The 25,840-nt window shown below is 38.4% G+C and overlaps 3 protein-coding genes across 3 annotated transcripts; all 3 read right to left on the reverse strand.

The window, feature by feature from the left end:
- Positions 1-1,745: 1,745 nt before the first annotated feature.
- gcnt4a (glucosaminyl (N-acetyl) transferase 4a) lies at positions 1,746-4,244 on the reverse strand. The gene is made up of 3 exons (XM_056237934.1): positions 4,218-4,244; positions 3,768-3,827; positions 1,746-3,640 (listed from the first exon to the last, which is right to left on the reverse strand). The coding sequence occupies exon 3, from the start codon at positions 3,637-3,639 to the stop codon at positions 2,350-2,352; it is 1,290 nt and encodes a 429-aa protein (XP_056093909.1). The 5' UTR covers position 3,640; positions 3,768-3,827; positions 4,218-4,244; the 3' UTR covers positions 1,746-2,349.
- A 342-nt stretch (positions 4,245-4,586) lies between these two features.
- Positions 4,587-11,066, reverse strand: LOC130072720 (ankyrin repeat domain-containing protein 31-like). Its single transcript, XM_056237946.1, has 8 exons — positions 10,948-11,066; positions 10,713-10,868; positions 10,490-10,632; positions 9,830-10,082; positions 9,305-9,423; positions 9,049-9,195; positions 8,711-8,834; positions 4,587-4,903 (listed from the first exon to the last, which is right to left on the reverse strand). Exons 1-8 carry the CDS (start codon positions 11,000-11,002, stop codon positions 4,761-4,763), a joined length of 1,140 nt encoding a protein of 379 aa, XP_056093921.1. The 5' UTR covers positions 11,003-11,066; the 3' UTR covers positions 4,587-4,760.
- A 4,983-nt stretch (positions 11,067-16,049) lies between these two features.
- Positions 16,050-25,521, reverse strand: LOC130072729 (tonsoku-like protein). The gene is made up of 6 exons (XM_056237959.1): positions 25,346-25,521; positions 22,738-22,880; positions 22,508-22,652; positions 22,330-22,406; positions 22,069-22,228; positions 16,050-16,672 (listed from the first exon to the last, which is right to left on the reverse strand). The coding sequence occupies exons 1-6, from the start codon at positions 25,416-25,418 to the stop codon at positions 16,449-16,451; spliced, it is 822 nt and encodes a 273-aa protein (XP_056093934.1). The 5' UTR covers positions 25,419-25,521; the 3' UTR covers positions 16,050-16,448.
- Between the last annotated feature and the right edge of the window lie 319 nt (positions 25,522-25,840).

A 25,840-nucleotide genomic window follows, 5' to 3' on the forward strand; every position in this document is an offset into this window, starting at 1 on the left:
GGGCAAACTCGGGACATTGGCGCTAACAGATGTTTAAAAAGATTTTAGAGTTAAAATGACTAAAATTTCTATATTTGACAACATTCATTCACCTTCTGGAAATAATTAAATGATTCTCCTACAAGCTACCTTTAAAAATGGCTGTTTTTAAAATGTCTTAAGGGACATATCAGTTATAAAAAAGTGGCTTTTGGGAGTTCATTCAGTGTGTACACTTGGGTGTCTTGTTGCAGTGAAAGTTTAGGTGCTTTTGTCCAGCCACTGACTTGTTGAGCCAAGAAATGAAAGCTTATTATTGGTCTTGCATCTCCACTTTAAAGACTGCTATGAGCTTTGACTCAACAGACTGTGGATTCAACACTCTCTAAAAAAATGGTACAAAAGCTGTCACTGGGTTGGTACCATTTAAAAAGGTTCTAAGGCACTAATATGTACACTTTTGGTACCAAATATGTTACTTTGAGCTATGCACTCTTTACACTGTAACAATTATTTTCATGATTTGTTATCACAACTTTTTATCTTTTTGTCAAATCAACTTAGATAATTAATGTGGTTAAGATAACATAATATTTTGATTTTCTATTTATTAAACCAATCTTCTTCAATGTATTAACTCAAATTTGTTTATTTCAATGCACTCAGAATTTTAAGGCAACTACTGTAGGTAACTTACTTTTTTTTAAGTTAAACCAACAATATTTTTTTACAGTGTAGGTACAAAGGTGTACCTTTTGAAAGGTCTGTTTAAATAAGCGATTTATAAGATGAGATTAATCTTTATTATACCACGGGCTGTTTAAATACTGCTCCTATCGATGTTGACATAAAACAAACATATAGAACCATACCAAAATACAATTAAACTAAATGAATATTATGCAGTGCACTGTAAACAATTATTTTCATGCTTTGAAAACTCATCATGTATGGTGGTTCAGAGAACATAATATTTTCACTTTCAATTTTTAAACCAATCTCCCTCAAATTTTTATTTTCAATGAACTCAAAGTTTTAAGGCAACCATGTTTTAAGTTAAATCAACAACATTTTTACAGTGTGCAGTAGTGCAAAGAAACTCATAAGCCTACTTAAACTATGAATAATTAAGAATTGTTATACTATCAAACAAGCAAGAGTGTTGTTTTGAATATATGATGATATTCAGGCCAACAACATGATTGCGAGTGTAAAATTGTTTGTGCAACAGTTCAATAAACAAGAAGCAAATATTGAGCAACTTACATTTTAGACACAATATTGCAAGTTACTTTTTTATCTATTTTTGCCAACAACAATAGTTCAAAACTAACAGTGTAATTAACCGTCACTCGTTTCAGTGCAGCATTCAATAGTAGAGTTCCCGAATTAGTCAAATAGTTTGAGTGTATGAGTTTTTAACACTCATACAAACAAAGCTGCTTGTTTCATGCCTGAATGAATCTGTGTTTTAAATAGATCAGTTCAATGTATTAAATAACTCAACTATAAAGACTTATCACGTATCACCACCTACTGGTGTAATAATATAAAACGCAGAAAGAGTGACTAAATATCAGAATGACAGTATGTCTGGAAAGTGTATATACAAATTCTAAAGACAGAAATAGTAAGAGTAGTATGGTATGCCATCCAGAATTTAGCTTCTATCATCACTTATGCAACATCACTTGCACATCAAGATCAGAACAAACAGTTGCTTAATATTTACATCACTTATAGACAGTACACTAGGTGTGACTCAATTACAATAGCTAAATACTTTTATTTGAAACAGTAAATATTGAATGTACATAGAGACCATCAGATATTATATAAATAATTTTAAAATGACACAGCATCACCCTGGTATTGATACAAATATTGTTTTGAGATTACTATTAAAAATCCAAATATGACGCACGAGACTCTGGTAAATATGAGTGCACTATACACAGAATATAATTTTGCAGCTTTCAATGCTTTTTGACTCAAAACAAAAACACAACTCTCACAGCTGAAGCCCTATGGAAGTTCTCACATAGACTAATTCAATAAAAAATAGAATGAAAAAGAGGGTATTCGTGCATCTGACAGTATTGGTTTAAATACATTAAAATATATAAATATTTCGTAGCTCAAGCACCTATAAATTTATATTTTGGACGGATTAAAAAAGGATGAAGCTGAAAGGCACTTTCAAACTGACCTAGCATAGGCGTATGGAAAAAACATTTCAAAATTGAAAAGGAATAGCTTGGTGAAATCCAGCTAACCTTTCAATCAGCTGGTACTTTGAACAGACATATGTGCAGCAGCAAACATACATATTTTAACCAAACAATACAGTCCAAAAAGAAACGTTCCATTTTAAGACACTCTTTTGAGGCATTGTTGACGCTGTTTCTCCTCAAGTTTCTCTTCGAGACATTTAATAATGACAGGGTCAACTTTGGGATCAAACTTGTTTGCAAACCAGTGGCCGTCCTCCAGAAGCCACCGGAGCTCTGCTGCACCGTAGATGCAGACACTGCGTCTGTGTGCGCCAGTGCACTGTGGATACAAATGGATTTCAAGATATTTCCATTTAACCAAACGTGTCCTACTCTTTATATCTGACACATCAGGCTCAGATCTTTGTAACTCCCCAGGAACTCCAGGCACTCTAGCCATGGTTGCCCAAAAGTGCTCATCAGGAGAATATGTGTCAGCTGACCACTGCAGAAAATCCTTTGCCAGTTGATTGTTCATAATGTACGTCACGAAATCCTGTGTCAAAACAAAGTAGGCACTCCCAACAAACATCTCAATGTCATGCGGTGGTGGGTCTTTAGGATTGGAGGTTTTAACAGGCATTTTCTGGTATTCATATGATACATCTTTCAATTCATACTGAAACTGAAACCGCTGCCTTTTCAGTTCGCTGGGCCTGCTTGATTCGAGCATGTTTGCACCATTCAGTTTCCTGAGCTCAGTCACCAGCTCATAATTGGACTTCAGCGGGAAGTCTTGGCCACACAAATTGATAGCATACTTCCATTTGACCTCTGAACTCAGCAGGTCTGAAAGGCAGTTGAGATCTGCATTAAGTCTTGTAATGTGTGCATAATGAACAGACTCGATTTTAGATGCTATGAAGACATTTGGAAAACATTTCTCCAAGTTCTTCAATGCTGCAATAAAATCTTTCGATGACTTTTGGTCATAATGAATGCAGTAAATATTCTGAGGAGTGTAAATGGCGCGAAGAATCCTTTCCACCATTGCACTGTTCTTGTGCACCACCAAAGAGTATGCAATTGGAAAGCTGCATTCCTCATCAGTTACAAAGATCTCCTTATAGCCCCTTTTTTCGATGTAGTTTGTGCAGTCTGCAGTGAAAGAAACAATACTCTTATCATCAACTTCCACAATGTTTTTGCGTCTTATCTCCAACGACTTCCCAATTTCCACTGGTTCCAGTTCATAAATGGCTGTGCAGTTAATGCCATTCAGAGGCTGAGGTTTGAGTGATCTTTGTTTAGCTCCATAGGGCTCAATGTAGATACTGTCGTCCACTGAAATATTTCTGTACACCAGCTTCAGCACAACAAACAGTGACACAACAAACACATATAACTTGCATCTTAACCAGTGTAAGATAGCACATCTTCTTTTCATTCTGTTGGAAAAGTAGTTCAAATAAGTGTTAGAAATAAAGCTGGCATTATGCTAATCTTCTGACATGAAACGGTATCATACTTAGTTGTATTACATAATTTAGCCTAACTGAAGGGGGATTTACCTACCTTGCACACTGCCGGTCTTTTGTTTTGTGCCACTGCCATCAAACATTACAATATATGAACCTGTGTGACAAAGAAAGCATAACATAAAGCCTAATCGTAAAAGCCTTGCGGTTTCTAAATTAATTCGTCACCTAATATTGCAAAAGTTGCCACCATGAGGCTGCTTGGAAAGCTTTAAAGCACACGAGCCACATAGATTAAACAAAGCAGCTAGCCTACTACACACTTCCATCAATCTGCCCGAAACGCAAGAAAAGCAGACTTGTTATATATCCGCAACTGTATTCAAACAATTGAATGACTTGATATAGAATACAAATAAAATACTGAATAACTAGACAACACCTTTGCGCGTTTTGTGTGTAAATAAAACAAAATTAAAAGTGATCGAAATATTAATTAAATGTCTTATCGATCTTTGAAATAATCTATCGAGTTCAGGATACTTACGACTGCTGTTAAGATTGTGTGACTTGTGTGAAATTCAGGCACCGCTGACTTCACTTTCAGTGACTGAAGAGAGGCAGTTTGAGGCGTCAACCCAAGTACAGTCCGCCCACTCATACTGGGGCTTTGTCTTAAAAGTTAACTACACAACATTTCCAAGCATCGCTCGCACACACACACACACACACACACACACAAACACACACACACACACACACACACACACACACACACACACACACACACACACACACACACACACACACACACACACACACACACACACACACACTCACACACTTAACATAATCGAAACCCGTCTGGGCGAGGATAACAGTTAGTTATATAGGCTACATAACAAAAGGAAAGGGTAATGTGTATTTTTATTTTAATATAAAGATCATCAACTTATCATTGAAACTGGTCGGTGTACAAAGACGTTTCACACACATATTCAACAATGAAAAAAGAACACTTTTACACTTTATAAACGTTTGAAACAAACATTCTATAACACTGGAACGGTCTTCTCTGCTACACAAGCAACTAAGTATCAAAGCTCCACTCCTCACTCTGTGTGAGTAAGTCCCAGTATCTGTTCGTCATATGGCTTGGAAAAAACTCCTCATCGCTGACCAAATGAATCGACCTGATGTTCATGAATAGGCCAACGTCATTTCTGGATGGTTCTACAGAACAAAATGAATGAATGAATGACTCATTGAACAAAATAGTATCAACTACATAAATTACATTCATATTTCTAAAGGTATTTTAAGTTTAGAAAACATTTATGCCTGGCATGCTGTTACCAAGTAACCAAGGGTTAAATTGGGCCGGAGCCGTCCTGGGCTGAACCCCCGGAGGCCAGGGCTAGACATTAACGTTTGTTCGGGACAAGTGGATTTTTTTAATGGGCAAGTAAAATATATTTATTTTTTTCTTGCCCGACCGGACACATACGTAGCCTGATTGAAACATCAATACCAAAAAATAACACAAAATCTCGATAATGACTGATTTATTACAAGTGGCGCCTGATAGTGGATATGACATATAAATGTATAACTGACAACAGGTTGCGCTGTTGAGGCTCGCGCCTCTCGAGGGAATGCACACAGCACACACAAAGAAACCCTAACATACTGCGGTAAAGTAACAACTCTAAATGTGGAGTTTTATATTTATAACATATGATACAGTTAAGCAACATCACACAACCAAGAGTGCTGTCTTCCTACCATCATGACTGAAAATGTGACACTGATTTCATACAACAGTTCATTAAACAAATAGTTAATATTAAGTCACTTACATTTAGGCACATAACTGACTGTTTTTGTTCTGTTTCAGCATCGAAAATAGTTCCAAACAAAGATCACAGCAGAACCACAGGGCATCAACACTTTACTAAATGATTCAGCGTTTTGAACGAATCGATTGAGTCAAAAGGCTTGTTCGACTTCTGTGCGCTGCACAGACTGGTCGGTTTATGACATCAAAGTACTGTACCCACTGATCTATAGACCAATTTTCAGTTGGTAAACATGGTGACGTTTTTATGTGGGCGGAGCTTAGGTGGTGGCAGAACGATCCCTCTGGCCGCTTCACTAACGTAAAGTCTGCAAGTTTTGTTAGCTTGTTTTTAACAATGACTGGAGAAAATCCGATTTTATCTTAATGTGCAAGGTCACTCACTGTCCAGGACCGCGATTGTTATTTGCAAAAGTTAATTTTAACGGACGGAACCAGATTGGCTGACCCGTACACTCATTGAGGATCTGACAGGATTAACGTTAACGCTACCTCCGGTTGAGTGGCCTGACATCTACACCAACCTGATAGAGAAACGGAGGGCATATAAATCTTTAGATGCCTATAACTATGTGCTGAATGGTGATGTGCAAGACGTGTGTGTACGATCCGCAGTTCTGCCTAGCCAGCGCCATGAAGACGACAATGTAAAGAGTGACATTACGGTGCAATTTTAATGAGGTGAATATTTTCTAGAAATAAAAAATTGCAGATAAAGCACATTAATGTTTCATTGATTCTTGCACCCAACAACACAACAAGATGACATTTAATAATAATAAGAATAATTTAAGATCCTTATTTTGTAGCCGAATCTGTGCTGGTTTGTATTCACCGCCTCCAGTTTTCCCTTTGTTCTGCCACCAGCTAGCGCTGTGACGTAACTGTGACGTCGGCTGGAAATTGGTCTATATAATGACTGGATAGCTCATGACGTTCTAAACTGCCACCAGGCAGTGAAGCCACCGGAAGTGTTCGAGCGGCCATCTTACGATTCCCTACCAGCAGAGGGCTCCATTGGCCGTTATACAGAGATAGGTCGCTCCGACGGCACTTTTAAGATGACCCGCTGCGCATCAACAAGTGTAAAACGAAGATTACAAAAGGATCTTGAAAAACTGCTCACAGGTTGTACTTTAAGCCCATATATAGTAATTTATATGCACAATTGTCGCTATTTCCGTGTTGTTTAAAAAAATTATAGCCTACTATGCATTCTTTCACAGACGTATTCAAGTTTAAACCCAATAAACGTATTATTCAATGCATTACTTATAAATTTTATTAAATGCATATAGGCCTATTTAATATTTTCATGTCAATCCGTGTTCAGTTTGACCACGAACCATGCGCTGTCACTTTAATTCAGCGTCTGCAGCACAAACGATCTCTGCACGCACCGCACAGGACGGGCATCCGTGTGCAGTGAAAGCTCCAACCTGTTGACATGGGTATGGTAAAAAATATGCACTGCAAACGGAGTAGGCCTATGTGTAAACCCCTTATTTACACTGCACACATCTGCGGCGCATTATGGCTCCGACAATGTTTTATTCCTACCTTCACGCGGTGTCAACTCACACCGGGAGCATTTCCACGTGATTTGCCGATTTGTGGGCGCGATCAGCTCCGGTAGCCGTGTCGCAGCTGTAAACGCGCCACAGACGTGTGCAGTGTAAATAAGGGGTAAATAAGAGGTGAAACAGGTGTACATTAACCCATACAATTTGTATTATGCATTTCCTGGACATGTTCTTGCTAACTAATCAAATACTTGAACAGACTACTGATCTATCTGTAAAACACAATCAGAAAGAGCTAAATTTTAAGTTCACAATTCACATATACTTAATTTTTAGTAAGCAGGAATAATTTCCGACTTTAAACAAATACCCATTTAAATGCTTAGGATGTTTGCGTTGTAAGACTGTTCAGGGAGACTTTAGATTTAAAGACGGTGTCTCGTTATGCAATGTTTTCTCAGTCAAATCATACAATTTCCTATTGATTCAATAGAACGCGTGAGCTCACTAGGGAATCACAATATGGCGGCGCGGTGGCTTCACTGTTTATGACGTCATGAGCTATCCAGTCATTCTATATAGATCAGTGACTGTACCGCGAGAGCGATTCAAAAGTATACGGAGCCGTCTGTGCTCTAATTGCTCTCGCGGTACTTTGATGTCTTTCACCAATGGTCCGATTTAAGTAGACAAAGATGAAAGATTCAATGACCCATTCATAAAAAAACTGCCTCATTCTTGAATGAATCAGCCGTATGACGAATCGTTTGAATGAATGACTCACTCATTAAGACGGTCACCTGCCGCCACCTACTGGCGGTTTAGTTTCATGTTTAAAAGTATAACCAAAAAATAAAAAAAATATTTAAAGAATCTGATAACATTACAGTTGTACAAATATGCAGATCTTAATATGTAAAGCTGATAGAACACTGATGAGAAATTAGCTTTAGAATAAATGATATTTCCATCACTAAAAAAACAACGATTTGTTTCCTAGACAAGCAACAATCCGTCAAGGCTTAATGTCGAACCCTGTATTTTGTATTTATATTCTCTACTTTAATGGTAACATCATTCTTATATTTCTGACACAGGAAAGGGCACAGACGTACAGGAAGATTTTATTGTCACCAGATGTAGCTTTGCACACTGCCAGCATATAGAATGATTTTGATCAGCATTTTGGTGTTCATTGCAGAGGGCTCTCTCAACTCGTTATATTTTACAGTATGCCAATTGATATTTTGTAGGCTTTGCGTACACATGTGCACCCCTCGAAAACCTGAAACCTCCCCCCCCCCCCCATAAAACATCACAATTTAACCCTTCCACCACGTAACATACACACATATATATATATATATTCAAATACAAAAGGATAAATTGTACTGTATGCTTCCATTGCATGGAGATTTCTGTCAACAATTTTTTTTTGAAGAACTGGGGGAGTTTCTGTGGTAACTGACAGCATGCCACAGATCCTGCTTGTATATGTTTTTTGTAATCATCTTTTAAGAGATATCTGATTTAGATAAGATCGGGATGTATGAAACTGAAAATCTGATCTTAAATCATTTTCTTATAAGAGTCTGTCATGTGGTTAGGGAACTAGGAGCAGTGAGGCTGGTCCACGATCGAGTGACTTAGCTGACAAACCTTTTACAGCAGGTTCTGGTGTACTGGCGTTGCAACACTGCGGCTCTACTGATCTCTTGGGTGTTTTCTCACTATTCAAATCACTTGAAATGTAATTCCACAGTGACTTCGATTGATACATAACCTGTCAAGACAAGTAAAAAAAAAAAAGTGGTAAAAAAACCCCCGGATGTGGTTTCAAGGCCACTACTAAACCATAAAAGTACTGAGCTCACATTAGTGAGAGTATTCACATTAGACAGTTTTATTGTCTTATTGCTTTACAATTTTAGCCATGCATCAGAAATCTAATTGCAAATATTAGCCTAACACTTCAAACAGCTGTCTTGTAGGCCTACCTTTTTCCAGGCAAAATCTGAGGTAACAGGAACTATGGATTGACTCTCCGGGACTGATTCAACCCATTGTTCTGGAAGTAGGAAAACTCTCCCACTGGCATCTCTGATTGATCCATTTTCCAAAAGAGAGGCCTTATGGCTACAACCCTACATTTTAATCAGAGCTTTAAAAATCCTATAAAAGTCACCAAACTAACTTTGAAATGGTCTAATGGCAACATCTTGAACAGCACAAATTATTTATTAAGTACTGTACCTTAAGTGTCATTTCTAAATTATCATCCCCATGTCGAATGATTCCATCTCTTATAAGGCAGGTCAACTTCCTATTGCCACTAAAATCAATCTTTGGTCCTGCTGACTGTAAACACTGATCTGTTGAGGATAACAGTGAATAAATATACCTAATACACATGCATTAAACATATCCATGAACCCCAAAACACACCCCAAAAAACTTTTTGTTTCACTGAAGAAAGACAGATTTGGAACAACATTAGGGAAAGTAAATGATGACAGAATTTTTACTTTTCTGTGACCTATCTCTTTAAAAAATAAGCAATTTTTGCTCTTTCTCAGTATCTTCTACATTTAAATTGAATCATTTAGCAGACGCTTTAATCCAATGCGACTAACAAATGAGGAGAACAATAGAAGCGATCAGGCCAACAAGAGGGCAACAGTACACAAGTGCTGTAACAAGTCTCAATTAGTCTAGCACAGTACACATCCTAGCAACGAAAAGCCGCGCTAAAATCTAATGAGAAAAGAAAACACTTACAAGCTGATGTCTTCTCCTGTTGCTCGACTGCTTCTTCTATGCAGACACTTTCACCTGGCTGCATGTGCTCTACAGCCAAAAGCTGAGGTCCTTGTTTGGAAGTGCCAGTTGTCCGGGCAGGTTTACGAAAAGGCCCTTTAAATGTCAAAAGCAGCTCTTTGACGCTTTCATGTTCTGCGAGGTCTACTGCACTCTGTCCCAGCATATTCTTGTCATGAGGGCTTGAGCCAAACTGAAGGAGAAGCATCACGATCTATGCATAAAACATCAAGATCAGAACTTTAACTGCTTTTGAAAATGCATTTTAGTACACACTGATGGTGTGAATGGGGTGGTGAAATGGTGGTGGTTAACCGGAGATCAGGTTGAAAACTGTAGAGAATAATACTGGAATAGTAGAGGTTCAGTTGCAATTACATAATTCTGGCTATAACACAGGTAGTCATATTGGCTTCAGAAGAATCTAGTGCATGAGTTACTTTTATATAGCTCAACAGCCAACGCTCACTGTATGGAAACATGCGTAACAGCATGAAAGTGAGTAAATGATGACAGAATACATTTTTTGGGGGAAACCACCCTTTAACCACCACACTAGAAAAAGTGAATCATTCTGAAATCTTAATTTGTGATGGATCATTACAGAAATATAGAAGCAACCTCATATGTGCCTGATTGAACAGCATCATGCAGTGGGTTACATCCATTTAGCCCTCTGCTGGTGACATCAGCACCTGCTTCCAAGAGCTGCTCCACCACATCTACAAAACCTCTAGAACAGGCCTCATGAAGGGCGGTCCATCCTGTCCACCCAAGACATCGTGTAAGCATTAAATAGATCAAAGGTAATAATGAAGACATAACAAGGCAAGGATTTTCCCACCTGCATTATCTGTTATATTAACATTTATCCCAGCTTCTATCAAGTCTCTGACCAGTTGCAGGTCTCCACTTATGCATGCCCGGTGAAGACGAGTCTCTCCTAAACCATTTCTCTTTTGGAGAGATTTCAGGGAAATCTGCACGACCTTCTTTGATACTGTTGAGAAATAACAATATATAAAGTAACATGCTCTGAATTGTGATGATAATACTAATGATTAACTCCAGGGAATCACCTGTATTCAATCCATCGGGTTTTTTTCTAAACCGTCTTTTCTGACACTTGGACATCTTTTTCTGACTTGTTAGTTCACCTGTGTTGAAAAGCCCCTTGATTTCAAGAGCTATGTGTGGATCTTGTGCTTTTTCTTCAGTGTTATCCAGTGATGGATGTGCGCACACATATTCAGGAAGAGGCGGACTTAAAACACTCACTGAGGCCACTGTGTCTGGTGTACCCTCCATGTTCTCTGCTTCCTTTTCACTATGCCTCTCTTCACAACCAGAGACTTTAGGCTGAATTGATGTGATGGCCACATCCTGAATGTCAGTAGCGTTGGACCATTCCACAACAGTGCAGTCTGAATCAACTGAATTTTTAAATGGATCACCCTCAACAATAAAATCAGCCCTGTGAGAATTTTCAGGATGTTCAACATCTACTCTGGCACAGGAAAAGATTGGTGAAACAGCACATGCATTGGCTTCAATCTCTAGCTCATTAACTGCCCCCCTGCAGGATGAACGTGGTTCTGCTTTAGGTCCATCGATGAGATCTATCGCATTTAAAATCAATGTGTCTCCTTCCAGCTTTTCACATTCCATGGCAGGATTTTCAGTGTAGCTCTTACTCATTTGAGTCTGGCTAGTGCTAAGTGCTGTCTCCGTTATCTCTACCACCCCCTGCTGGTTTTGAACAGTGACCACGTCTGTTTCTTCATCCTGATTTAGAGGCTTCTCTAGGAACAGTCTATTAGGAGAATGCAGTTCTTGAAGGCTGATTTCCATCAAGTCATTATGTGGTGTGTTTTTTGACCAGCCAGATGTCCTATCCACATAAATGGACTCAATGGTTGATTGCGCAAATGGTCCTTTTGATGTTTCAGTATCTGGCAGTTGTTTGTTGGTTGTGTCAAATTCCTCTAATGGCTCATTTATTTTTAAAAACTCTGGACTGCAGGTTAATCCTTGATTATGGATGTTGGCCATTAACAGAGGCAGTGAAGCAGAGCTGCTCGAGTCAAACAGTTCCCCACTCTGTAATGGTGATTCCACCATTGCTCCAGATGAATGTACATTAATGTCCTCCTTGAATTTACCTTGTAAACATGAGTCAATTAGTTCATTTAAATGAGGGGACAGTAAAGAAATGCTACATTCTTGACTGCTTTCATTGTTGGTGTCAGAAATAAACACTGTTTCAGATGGAACCTTTTGGTAAACATCAAGAGCTGACTGTTCATCTTTGCTTGCATCTTCATTCTGTTGAAGTGAGGGGTGATCAACATCTTTTACAATTTCAAAAACATGTTTCAGATCAAAGTTGAGCAAGTACTCCAAAAAATCATTTTGTATTTGATTGTTATATGTTGTTCTTTTGATCCGTTTCTTAGCCATGGTAGAGTCATCATGACTAATATCAGCCCCATAACTGTCTTGACAACCTTTCAATTCCCTCTTTCCTGCTGACATGGCTTTAGCAGAGCAAACATTATATGAATCTCCAATTGTGCTCTGACTTGGATTTCCATTTTCAGTAATCTGAAAGAGTCCATGAAATATAAATGTAGATCAGTTTTGGATTACAATGCAAAATTCATATGACAGACTTTGGTTTAAAAGAAACCACTCACTGAATAGCTGTGGTCATGGAAGGAACGCGAGCTTGGCTCCTCAGCTACTGAATTGGCATCATTCATCAGAGTTTCACCAGCATCCCCTAAGAATAATACATAGGAACAAATAAAGATAGAATAAAAAATAGGGCTGTCAATAATTTTTTGTTTTTTAATCGCGTTTCATCGCACCCTTATGTGCGATTACATCATTTATCTTGTTTAACATGGTCATTCTGTCATCATTTGCTATATCCAGTAAAGTAAACCATAAGATTGAAGGGTGATTCTTACAAAACTGTATTTTCTGCAAGCTTTTTTCAAGGCAAATTTAGGTGTCTTTTAAAAAAAAAGGACATTTGGAGAATCCAAAAGGACACCAAATAACCATATAAGGAGCCCATATAATTCATAAATGCATGCACACCAAACCACTCTTTACAAAACCTTTTCAGAATTCAGTGTATAGTATGTGTACAGTGCAACAGCAAAGTACTTATTTAAGTCAAGTTGCAATACCGAACAGAACCCCATGTATGCGCATCAATGTAACGGACTCACGCATTCTTAATGGTTTGCTTCATCAAGCCCAGAAACGTAGTTTGCGTATCATCTGGACATACAGCGGTGGGATGTTTTGGCGTTCCATACAGTCTGTATTTCAACCAGCGCAATACGTGAGGGCTTGCGTACTTCAGAAACAATGACGGAATATGACAGAGCTCGTGTTTTAAAGCGAAACACACACTGGAATGAATAATTCACTGAAAACGCAACACAAGTCTCTATTTTCTCTGCCATTTCTGATGTAACCAGCCTGGTTCCCTTTCGAGGAAACTCAATGCTGTCATGACGTTGACACTATGGGAACTCCCCCAGGCATGAAGCATGTTTGGAAACACGCCAATTGATTGGCAGATGGCAGCCCTATGACGTCACATGGACCACCCGTGAGTATAAAAGGGTGCCTTCCTTAGACATCATCAGCTTTTTTGTCTTCAGGATCTGCTAGTTCAATGTGTGTGTGAAGATATCAATTGCCAATCAGGGCTCGAATTTCGGTGCGGGATTGCGGGTATTGCGCATAATTCTAATCATTCCCGCAGGTCTCCCATTTATAATGCGGGAAATTCCCGCAATCGTAATCCACACAGATAATAAAATCAAATCATTCTTTTAACAACTATCTTCCAGACGCAATTTCACAAACAGCGTGAGTGTTCAGCGGTGCCGCGCGCGTCTTCTATCTCTTCTATACACACGATAATACACTCGCGTTTTGGAGTCGGGACCATAGAAGGTCGGGACATGACGGAATATTCACTTGCACAATCGGGCCAGCAGTGCATCGTGACTGAAGTCTTTTTAAGTCTTACCAGTTTAAACATTCAAGCGATTTTAAACTAATCAGTGCTCGCGCGCTCTCAGAGATTATTTTCTATGCGCACATTCATAGAAAATCCGCCTCAAAAACAGCTGGCCAGTAACTATTTTTCGCGGATTATATTGCTTTAACACGCAAAATTGTCAATTTCGGTCTTTGTGAGTAGGCTATACTCTAAACATAGTCGGTTTTGTCTTTAATAGGCCAATGCATAAAACACATGCCAGTATAATGAACACAGGCTCCGTGCACTAGCTCTTAAAGTGACGGCAGCCATGTGTCTGTCATTAATTTTGTGGTCAAAACAACAAAAGATAGCTTTAAGTTAAAGGAATCAGTATTAATAGCCTATGTATTTAATTTATTCAGGACTAAAATACTACCCAGTGTTATTTTCCATTTGATTACTTTATTCAGTTTCTGTATATGAATACTAGTGTTAGACCCATTGAAAAACTTTTCTCTTTAATTATCTTTATTTGTATCTTTATTCTATTGTATTTATTTGTGCTACTTTTTTCAATTTAATTAAACAATTTAAATCAAGCTTCCTTGTGATGTGTAAATTCTTAACAACAATATTACCCCATTGTAAAAATGCAATGAGCGCAAACATTTAGGCAAGATAATAATTTTGTTTGGAAAAAATGCCCCCCCCTTTCTCCCCCTCAAACAAAAAAAAATCCCCCCCATGAGAATCATCTAAGGGGGGATTTCCCCCCCATTTTCCAAAACGAAATTCAGGCCCTGCCAATGTAAGAGTAAGAGTGAGCTCTTGAGGGAGCCGTTTATGCATGCGTTGTGACGAGTCGTGGTGGGGAAGCTCTTCTCTCGCTTGATTCTTTTCTTTAGAGATTAGAATTGAGCGTCTGCACCTCACAATTTTGACCCTGAATTGCCATGGCAGCACTCGTGGGGACTACGGGTATAAAAATGGTGGATGAGTTTGACAGGACCGTTTCCCTTCTTCATGCTTTCCCAGTTATCTCTATTGGTTTCATGGTGAGGAAGCCCGCTTCGGCTGCCGCTTCCTCCTGAATGAGGTTATTTTGTGGATGTCTATTTCTAAAGGATTACAGTATATGCGGAAAGAGTTGAGGAAGATGTTATAAAATAATCCGCCTCCTCTGCCCACATACAATTCTGTGAGCATTCATTTCTTCCGTATTTCCACATCAGGGGAGTTGTGGCCTAATGGTTCAAGAGTTCGAGATGGATCGCTGGTTTGATTCTCAATACAGGCAGGAAACGACTTAAGCAAGGCACCTAACCCCCAATTACTCCCCGGGTGTCACAGTGGATGGCTGCTCACTGCTTCAGGTGTGTGTGTGTGTGTTTACTGGCTTGAAGTGTGTGTGTGTGTGTGTGTTTGTGTGCACTAACTTGGATGGGTTAAATCCAGTGGACAAATTCTGAGTATGGGTTACTATACTTGGCCTTCACGTCACTTCACTTGATATGTCAAAATCATAGAATTGTGTGTATCGCTCCCACACAGTCAAATGGCTTGTGTGGTGGTGTGCGAACAGTGATAAGCGAGAATGCGCTGGGTTGAGAGTTGTCAGAGAGTTATTGTCTCGTCTGTATCTCGCAGCTCGTGCTCCGTGTTTTCTTGTGCAAACGCGGCAGTTTCGATCAGCTGAGAGCAGTATAGGTGAATGTTATTCGCTTCTTCCACTGTGGGCTATCATAACTGCCAAAAGTTAGCAGTTTATGGCCAGGCATGTGCGATAGCAGGTATGGCCATGGGGCTCTGCAGATGACGGAATTTTGCTCAGCAACGCTGCCGGAGTATGACAGTCTTTCCCACCCCCTTTTTTTCTTAAAAAAAAAGGGAAAGGAAAATTGACAAGAGGTAAATATACTTCCTGATGTCAATTGAGTTGACTGGATGAGCTCCTCCCATGACAATTAGGTTAATTATCTGAACGTGCTTCTCCCGAACTTTGTTAATAAAACATAATTTAATGACGCAATTTCACGTGCTTCAGTAATTTATTTGCGTGAAATTATTTTAACGCATTAATGATTTTGAATTAATCGCAACTGAAAACGCATTAACGTTGACAGCCCTAAAAAAATAAAGGCAAAAAATAAATTTCCCCTAAAACTGTTGTATTGTGTGCTTACAAAGAATTTTTATTGCTATTACAAATTTTAATTGCAAAATTGTATAACACTGCTTACTTCAAATAACAAAACAAATGTAATTAGCATACAATTTTTAAATTCTGGCTGGACATTCAGTGTAAATTTTAAATAGCAGCAGCAAATTCATAAGGAAAACTGCAACACTTCGAACATATACCAGATGTCTATACATTTTGTAATTGACTACTAAGGCGATGACATCACTTCCACCAAAGCATGTATTATCACAGATCGCATACAGCCCAAATGATGTAAAAAAAACATAAGAGAACTAATTTCCAAAAAAATTACCCAATATTTAAGTGTCAAATGTCAACTGAATGAATTTATTAGATATTTGACAATCCACAGAAACATCTCTAGTGCTCTAGGAACCAGAGAAATCTTGAGTGGCACATAGAGTCCAATGCTCTGGTGATGATGAATTATCTTCGATATAGTCCACTGTAACATCACTGTCTAGGCAGCTGGAGGTGTCTGATCCCTCACTCTCTTGATCGTGCACCGGAGAGGGACCCTGGCTACAGAAGTCCTGTCCTTGATCCCTCACAAGACGCAGTGCATTGCTGCAAGTCTGAGGTGATGGTTCCACTGGGAAATGAGGACACACAACACCCCAATTCAGACTGAGCTGCACATTTCCATTCATATTTAGATTATAATCAGTGTTAGGGAGTAACGAAATACATGTAACGGATGGTGTTACGTAATCAGGATATAAAAATCTGGTAACTGTTATTTGTTACAGTTACACCAAAAAACAAAGTAATCAGATTACAGTTACGTTTTGTAAAAAATGGAAATACTATCAGGATTACAATGGTTTTACTTTAAATAAATTAGTATTTTGACATAACGCTATATTGACAATAGTGATGCACGGATTGCGACTATATCTGTGGAGACTGCGGATAATCAGGCGGCCCAAGTAATATAAAAATAACATTCCAATTAATTGCGGGTGGGTTGCGGGCCAATGAGAAAATAAATCATGAATGGTTTGAATTTAGTAAAGACACAGAACTCTCATTTCACGGTAAAACGCAACGATCGTGCGCCATTCTTTTACTTTTGTTTTCAACAACAATATATATCTCTTCAGGGAAAACCAATCAAGGAAAACATATGCCTAGTACGGTGGCCCAGTAGTGCACAACACAAAGAAATCTAAAAAACACAATACAACGGAAACAAGCCACAACACAACGGAAATAAGCCACAACACAACGAAATAAAGCCACAACAAAACAAAATAAAGCCACAACACAACAGAAATGTTCCCGACCACTAGAGGGCTCTCGGAGCATGGTAAAGTTAGCACGATTAGTTTTAACTAGGGCTGTCAGTTAAACGCGCTATTAACGGTGTTAACGCAAACCCATTTTAACGGCGTTAATTTTTTTATCGTGCGATTAACAGTCTTTTTGGCCTAGCAAACTTTGTAGTTTTTTCACATGCTTTTGCAACAGGACGTGGCGTGCGCGGCGCTGCGCTATGAAACCCATTCATTTCAATGGCTTGCGCCGCACGAGGACCAGGGATGGAAATGAACTTTTTTGTCCACCGGCCACTGTGGCTGGTGGATTTCAAAATCTACCAGCCACTCAATGTTTTTACCAGCCACTTTCTTGCTTTTAACCGACAATGTGTAACTGCATGTGAAAATTAATACTACAAGAATACTTAAGCAGTTTATTTAATCTCAAGTCTCAATGAAATACTGACATTTTCTCTTTCTCTCACCCTCGGCCTCATCCACCTAATCTGTCATTTATTTTTGTTTTGATGATAATTTGAGCCAGCCTCCAAAAGTAATTAACCTGTCCTGTGATTTTTTTTTCTCTCACACAACACTCTCCAGACACGGATTTATGAGCTATAGTATGTTGGTTGCCTTTACATTAGAATAATATTTAATATAATCTAGATATGAAATGGAATAAATAGCATTCAATACAAAATGAATATGTCTCATATATTGAAATCAAGTTTTATGTGATAAAATATTTGCTTTGTTGTGCATTAGAACCACATCAGGCATTTAGTACAAAATAATTTATTGAAGCATCCAGATACTTCACCACGTGACAGCAGCTAGGCTCCTGATTGGTTAACGCGGCGCGAATTGACGCTAAAGTTCAGATTTTTCAACTCGGGCGGCAGACGCGAATTCGCGTCAAACGCGTGAATGCACAAAAGCACTCAATAAAATCATGCGCGCGGAACGCGTCAGACGCTCGAACTTGCCGCGCGAATGAGGCGTATTCGCATCTACCACGGCGCGCTCTACACCTCATTCGCGCCGCAGGAATTTTTTACGCGCGTAACGCGTCTTTGCATTGACTTAACAATGAAATCACTCGCGCCAGACGCTCTATTCTCGTCTGGTGTGAACGCACCATGATGTTTTCTCTGCAGACCTCTACGCCTGCGATGTAACGCCACATTTTGTTTGAAGGTGTGCCTCCTCTAAAAGTGTCCGCCGTCCGTGTGAAACAGTATGCTATTTTTATTTACCCGCCACGGTGGCCGGTAGGTGAAGCGAGTTTACCCGCTACAACACAAAATCACCCGCATTTGGCTGGTGGCGGGTGCTAATTTCCATCCCTGACGAGGACGCTTTGAAAGCGCAAGCGGATCTAGCTAGACCGGAAACAAAACAACAGGCACGCCGCACACACTCGTTTGCGAACCGGCCAAATAGTAGGTTATCGTTGTGTTTTGAGTGGATGGCGAGCGCGAGACGCTGAAATGGATGCCAATAAGATTCTGAATGGAAAGTTTACTTTTCAAAAGTTGCCAAATGGTTCCATTGACAAGACCAAAGTGATCTGTGTGTTTTGTCGTTGTGAACTGAGCTATCATAATCGCAGCACGTCCAGTCTGAAATACCACTTGATGGCCAAGCAAGCACACACACACACACACACACAGCTGATGCGAATTCCCCGCCCCCTCGTCAATATCAGGACCTCGTCAGTATTTCTTTCACCCTTTTATTGATGGACACCGTTACATTGTTTGAGAGATTCTTTGCTCCAAGTGAGAATGTTAGTGTGAAATTGAACACAGTATATGCCAATGTTGTTTTCAATAAAAAACATTTGCACAAAGCAAGCCGATCCACTTTTCCATGTTGATAAGAGCATTAGAATTAGAAAAAATAATGGGACAAAAAGAAATCAAGAGACATTTAGAAAAGATAAAAATGTGCGATTAATTGAAATTAATCGCGAGTTAACTATGACATTAATGCGATTAATCGCGATTGAATATTTTAATCGTTTGATAGCACTAGTTTTAACAGTATGTAACCATTGTATATCGACATGAAATATTAATTTAAAATCACCTACGTGTATTATAGCTGCGTATTTATACTTGAAAATGCTTTGACACGCTACCACAGCGCATGATGCCTAAGGAAACGTCTACCAATTCCACCAAGTGGTTAAACGTATAATTTGTTTTAATTAAAATAATTTTTAACATTTAAAAACCATTCTTTTACTTTTGACTGACTTACTATAGGTGACTTTTTCCAATACCTCCCTTCATGTATTTACAGTAAACAATTATTTTTAGGAAAAATTACTGTAATGTAACAAAAGGGTATTTTATATAGCGTATATTATATTCAAGTCAAGTCCCCTTTATTTATATAGCGCTTTTTACAATACAGATTGTTTCAAAGCAGCTTTACAGTCATAACAGGAAAATAATGCAACAAAGTTTGTTTCTGCTGTATAGCATATCTAGAAAGCTTAAGTAAGTTATGGTTGGTTACTTGGTTGGTATGGTTGGAACTACTGATGGTTCGTTATTGTTGTAAAAAAGTTATTAATTTAGTTCATTTATATATATAGCTGGTCTGGAGAAAACAGTGATGTCATCGTCCAGCTAAGTTCAGTTCACATTTAATGGTGTAAATGCAGGCAGATCAATAATATTGTTGAATATTAAATGTATACATATTAATATTATATTAAATTATACGTTTTAACCGCTTGGTGGAATTGACAGACGTTCCCTTAGGCATCATGCACCGTGGTAGCGGATCAAAATATTCTCGAGTAGAAATATGCAGCTATAATGCATGTAGATGATTTTGAAGTAATATTTTTATGTCGATATATAATGGTTACATACTGTTAAAACTAATCGTGGTATTGATATCTTTGTAAGACTGCGACTCTATAGAACAGTGATAAGGAAAACTAACTTTACCATGCTCTGAGAGCCCTCTAGCAGTCGGGAGCATTTCTGTTGTGTTGTGGCTTTATTTCGTTGTGTTGTGGCTTGTTTCCATTGTGTTGTGTTGTGAATTTATGTTTGCTTTTTACATTTCGTTGTGTTGTGCACTACTGGGCCACTGTAGCCATCACCTCCAAGTGGTTATTATATAAAACACAAGGGAAAAAACGACATTATTGCTTAATTTAATAGCTTTCTAAAAATATATACAAGCTAAACAGAAATGATTCTGATAAGAATGTTTTCCAACATAATGATGAAAATATTAACGTGTTTAAAGATACATTTTTTGTCAGACACTAATTTGCAGACTCTCATTAAGCTACGCAAAACAGATCAGAGAGAAATTTCGAAAAGGAGAATTGAAAACATAAAAGGAAAGAAAAGTACTATGTGGGAGCATTTTACTCAAATAGTTAACCAGGACGAATCCAGTGATGGATATGTGATAATGTCTAAATCCAGTTAGTTTAGTTAGTTTAAAAGCAGCCTACTTCAGTGTAACATGTTACCATATTATTTTGCTTAACACTGAGAATTAGAATAATTCTAATGTTACGATCGAATGCGGATATCTAAATTAGAGAAAATCATAGGTTCGAGTGGATGATTTATATTAACAGCAAATTCATTAACTGATCCGCATATCTCTAACTGACTGCTGATTATGTTGCCAGTCATTAATCACGTGAGCCACTGGTGCTTGGATTACATTACTGAATTATTTTTTATGAAGTAATTTGTAACTGTAACGGAATACATTTTAAAAGTAACCCTCCCAACTCTGACTATAATATACATGTATCCCTAAATGACAAAGAGTGTTAGACAACCAAGCCTCAACTCGGGCTAAACTTGTGTGCACCCATCACAGGTCACGCAGTGCGCCAACATATTGTGCAGTAGCACCTTGGGGGGAAACGAGTTTGGGTAAAGGCTTGTGCTCCTTTCCTTTTCCTGTTCCTTTATCGCCTTCCTCATTATTGTTTCTGTTTCTACTTCAGTCTGTACAATCTAATAAACAGCAAAGATGCCAAAAAAGGAGTAACTGTTTTTGATTATTTGTTTCCTCAAGGTAACATTTAAACTAACATTTTCTCTAAAGCTTATTTTGTCTTATATATGTGGTCCAAGGACGTAAGGGACTCATTTTAGTAAATAAAGCTGTTGGCAGCAGAGCTTGGGTAAAACATGGCTCAATTTGAAAATGGTGTTGCTTGCTAATGCGCAGTTTTAGCATTGTCAACTAAATATGAGAGATGCTGAGGTGGATTTTGTCACTCATTTGGTATATAAAAATACTTTCTTTTTTGTATACGAGTCGTTATTGCAGTTCACATGAAAATCAAATTTGTCAAAATAGTCATTGCCTTACTCCACGAGGATGAATTTTAAATTTGACACCCTTCTAAAAACTCATCTGTCAGCTCATTGGTACATTCAGCTCTGCAGCACCAGCACTAATAATTCCACACTACCTGAACATATCAAATGGAAATCAGATTCATATCAGATGAAAGAAAATATCTGATATATCTTAAAAGGCAATGACCTTAGATAGCTAACTTAAACTAACTTAGAAAAATAACACATCAATTGAATTTTAACGTATGTGTATTTTGTGATCATCACAGTGACTAGATGAGACTCTTGAAGGGTGCACATTTACCCCTATTAAATATTGCATGAGACATATCTAGTTCCCACAACCCTTGACTTATATAGGGGAGAACCTTTGAAAGGGGCCTTAAACATCTTGGATGGATCACAGTTTGGTTGTTCTCTGCTTGGACCAGGAATGGGTTCAGCTTCACAAGACTGCAGGCTGCTTTCATGCTCACTTGTATCAGCAGTTCCTTCGACAGTTGATTTCTGAAGAAGAGCTCTTGTGTCCTCAAAATTAAATGAAACAAAAGTAACTGATCAGTAATCCGATCATGTAATGATCAGTGACAGCGGATATTTTATTTAATGATGTATCACATTTGACTTACTGTGACGGAGTTCTGGTTGATTATTTTGCTCATATTTGGATTAAATGGTGAATTAGTGGCTATGGGTGGATTTTCAGCTATTCCAAAATAAAGCAAAAATAAAATAAATAAATAAAAAATAAGATTTTTTTTGTATTGTAGGAAAAATCCGATTTGTGTATGTAAAGAGGATACACACCTGTAAAAGGGTTTATTTTAGGCTTTTCCAGGTATTTCTCCAACAGTATGTCCAAAGATCTGTCTGTGGTCATGTCCATAGGAGTCTTCCCTCTGTCACACTTTGATAATAGATTAGCACCATTCTTCAGAAGTAGATCTACTATCTGTAAGCATATGTATTCAATATAATACAGTCTGTATTTTATAGGCATATTTTTATTAATAAACCATTGAATGCAATTCACTCACCTTGTAATACTGACAGTGTATGGCATCATGTAAAGGTGTAATTCCATTATCTCCTCTGCAGTTGACTAGGGCTCCAGCTTCAAGTAAAATTTCTGTCAAGTCATAGTTGTTTCTGTACACTGCCTCATGGAGTGGAGTCCAACCTAACAATTAATAGATCATTAAGTTGAGAAATGTTGGTACACAATGCCATCAGGTGGAAATATGTGCTAACTTCAACCATTTGTGTACAACCAGGGTGTCAACAGAAGCTTGTGGGAGGATTTGAGGAAAAAAGTGATATCCTTTCCACCTTATTTTGCAATGCAGAAGTAAGCAATTTTTTTGTGATTGTGCGAAATTCAGATTCGTAAGCAGCTATGGGAAATTAACTAGAACAAGGGCTATTAAACTATGGGTCGCGACCCAACTTTGTTGCACCTAAATTTGCGTTTAGGTGAATGACGCACACACACACACACACACACACACACACACACACACACACACACACACACACACACACACACACACAAAACAGTTTAGACTAGGGCTGCACGATATACCAACTTGGAATCGAAATCACGATATTGCTTAGTGAGATTTTTGAATCATAAATGCTGGGATTTAATTATATAAATATATGCGCTAGCTGCGTGTTTTATAGTGAAGTGCATTTGTGCGACACTGAAAGCCTCGCACATTCAACTTACAAATGGCTGCACTAGGGGTGGGCGATATACCAGTAGACAAGATTAACCAGTAGAAATTTGTCAACCGGTAGAGATTTTGGACTATCTATTGCGGTCACGCTCATGTGACGTTGCTGTGATACGGAGTCACGAAAGCTTATCGTTTGCATGCGTTTTTAAGTACTGCTTATATCCGCGTGCTTTCAGAGAGACTTTCTGTGTCCGAAATCTCCACTCAAACCACTACTCCCTAACCCCTATGTAGGAGGTAGGGAGTAGAGCACTATATAGTGAGCTCACCAGCATAATAGGGTGCTTCTCAATATCCCTCCTCGTCTCCTCGCTCCTCCGTCCTCCATCCTATGACCCGGAAACCAATCGAGCTCAGCCATCTTGAAGGACATCTCAATTCTCTAATTGCACCGCGAGGAGGCGAGGATCGAGGAGTGAGGAGGCTTCCAGAGGAGCTATGAGCGAGGATACACAGGTGTACCCTTTGCGGAAGAGTTTTATCGACTAAACATGACGCACGTATCAATTCTCCTCCCCCTTCACATCTGTCACAATCATTTGAATTTATACTTTACTTTTGTAGTTTACATAAACCACACAACTCATATATTTCAACAAGGTCTCTTGCTTTATTATTATTTCTAATGAATTTCTTAAATAAACAAACTTTAACAACATAAGGGCAGATCCTTTGAGCACTGCTGATGACGCAGTGGAGTGACGCTCGAGTGATCAAGTATTCCAATGTATAAAAAAGCTTTCATTCAATTCCTCCGTCCTCGTTTTTTTTCCTTGCAGCCTTCCCTCGCGTCCTACAGGGGGTGGAGCTGAGACGCGAGGAAAGGAAGCGAGGAAAGGAAACGAGGATGCACAAATAAGAAATGAGAAGCACCCATAGAAACACCACTTTCGGACACTAGTCGATCGTCTCTCGGCGCCGTTGATTACGTCATTACTGTCGCACTATTTAAACGCGCCATCATCTATCAGCTGGTGCCGAGCCAGCTCTGGGCTAAATAGATTTTTTTTTTATAAATACATTACATTATATTGAGCTTATTTCTCCAAAATTGTAAAATTAAAAGTCATTTCTGGCCGTTTCTGTTATAATGCGTTACTCCACACATGATTATAACTTATAAACATAAATAAAATTAATACACATATTTCATATATTTTAATTTTCACGCCACACCGTTTTCTCTTGCCTGTCGACATTAGGGAAAAAAAACAGATCTACGTTATCAAATATCTTGCTTTTAGACTCTATGGAGATGCCACTCAATATTTATCTTTTTTGTTTGTTTGTTCTCGTGATTCAGAAGATTTTGCAGATTAGCAAAAGAAACAGGATTTCTAGACACAGAAAACGACGTGCTGTTCTTGCTACGCTAGCGAGACGTCGTCAAATTGTAAGTTAAAGATGAAGATGATGCTGATAGGTCTTTTATGATCAGCGCAATGCATGATGGTATGTAGGGCTTGGGTTAGTGACCATCGGTTGTACACTACTTTTCAAAATGCATTCTGGGATACATTGAGTGGACTATATAGGGTATAATAATCATCACTATACATTCGGACAGCACTACAAAATGGCGAGCTCACTATATAGTCCACTATATAGTGAGTAATGGGAGATTTCGGACACAGCCACTGTTTCTCAGCGCTGTCTGAGAGACATGCGCAAATGAAGCCATTGCTCATAAAAAGCGTGAGAACTGATCTGAGTGGAATTTCAATGGTATCAAAACCTTATTCAAAGCAAAAATAATTATATCGTGATATATACCATTATGGTAAAATAAAATTACTTGTATTGAGAATTTGGTCATATCGCCCACCCCTAGGCAGCACTATCTCTTACTTTAAAAAAAGTTGATAGAGAAATTAACAATTTTATGATATCTTCCAACATGTTGTACCTGCATAATCCGTTACATTCACGGAATCATCAACTGTGAGTAAGTCTTTGACGTCTTGAATGTTTTCCCGCATCACAGCTAAATGCAGCTTTGTCTCTCCAAATCGATTCCGCTTGTGAATGCTTTTGAGTGATAGGAATCTCCCTGTCTTTCGTTTTATAATGCCTTTGCCATGGAAACCTAAGGACAGGGATGTGAAAAGTAATCAAAAATTAAGTGAAAGTACAAATACTCAGTGAAACTTTTACTCAATTAAAAGTAAAAAAGTACAACTTTAAATTGTACTTTAGCAATAAAAAAGTAGAAGTAACCAATCAAACGATTAAGATAGGAGATTCTTGTTTCATCATACTGAAAATTTGCATACAAATAAATTGCCTAAAATCAAACAAAACGCAATGGCACAGGTCAAAAACATCTATCTAGTGCATAAAACAACAATTAAATTGCAGCACAGTGGAACACAAAAAATCCAGCCCTTATAGGGATACAGCC

The sequence above is a fragment of the Rhinichthys klamathensis genome, unplaced genomic scaffold (genome assembly GCF_029890125.1).
Source record: "Rhinichthys klamathensis goyatoka isolate OS25496 unplaced genomic scaffold, OSU_Roscu_1.1 h1tg000019l_1, whole genome shotgun sequence".
Lineage (NCBI taxonomy): Eukaryota > Metazoa > Chordata > Actinopteri > Cypriniformes > Leuciscidae > Rhinichthys > Rhinichthys klamathensis.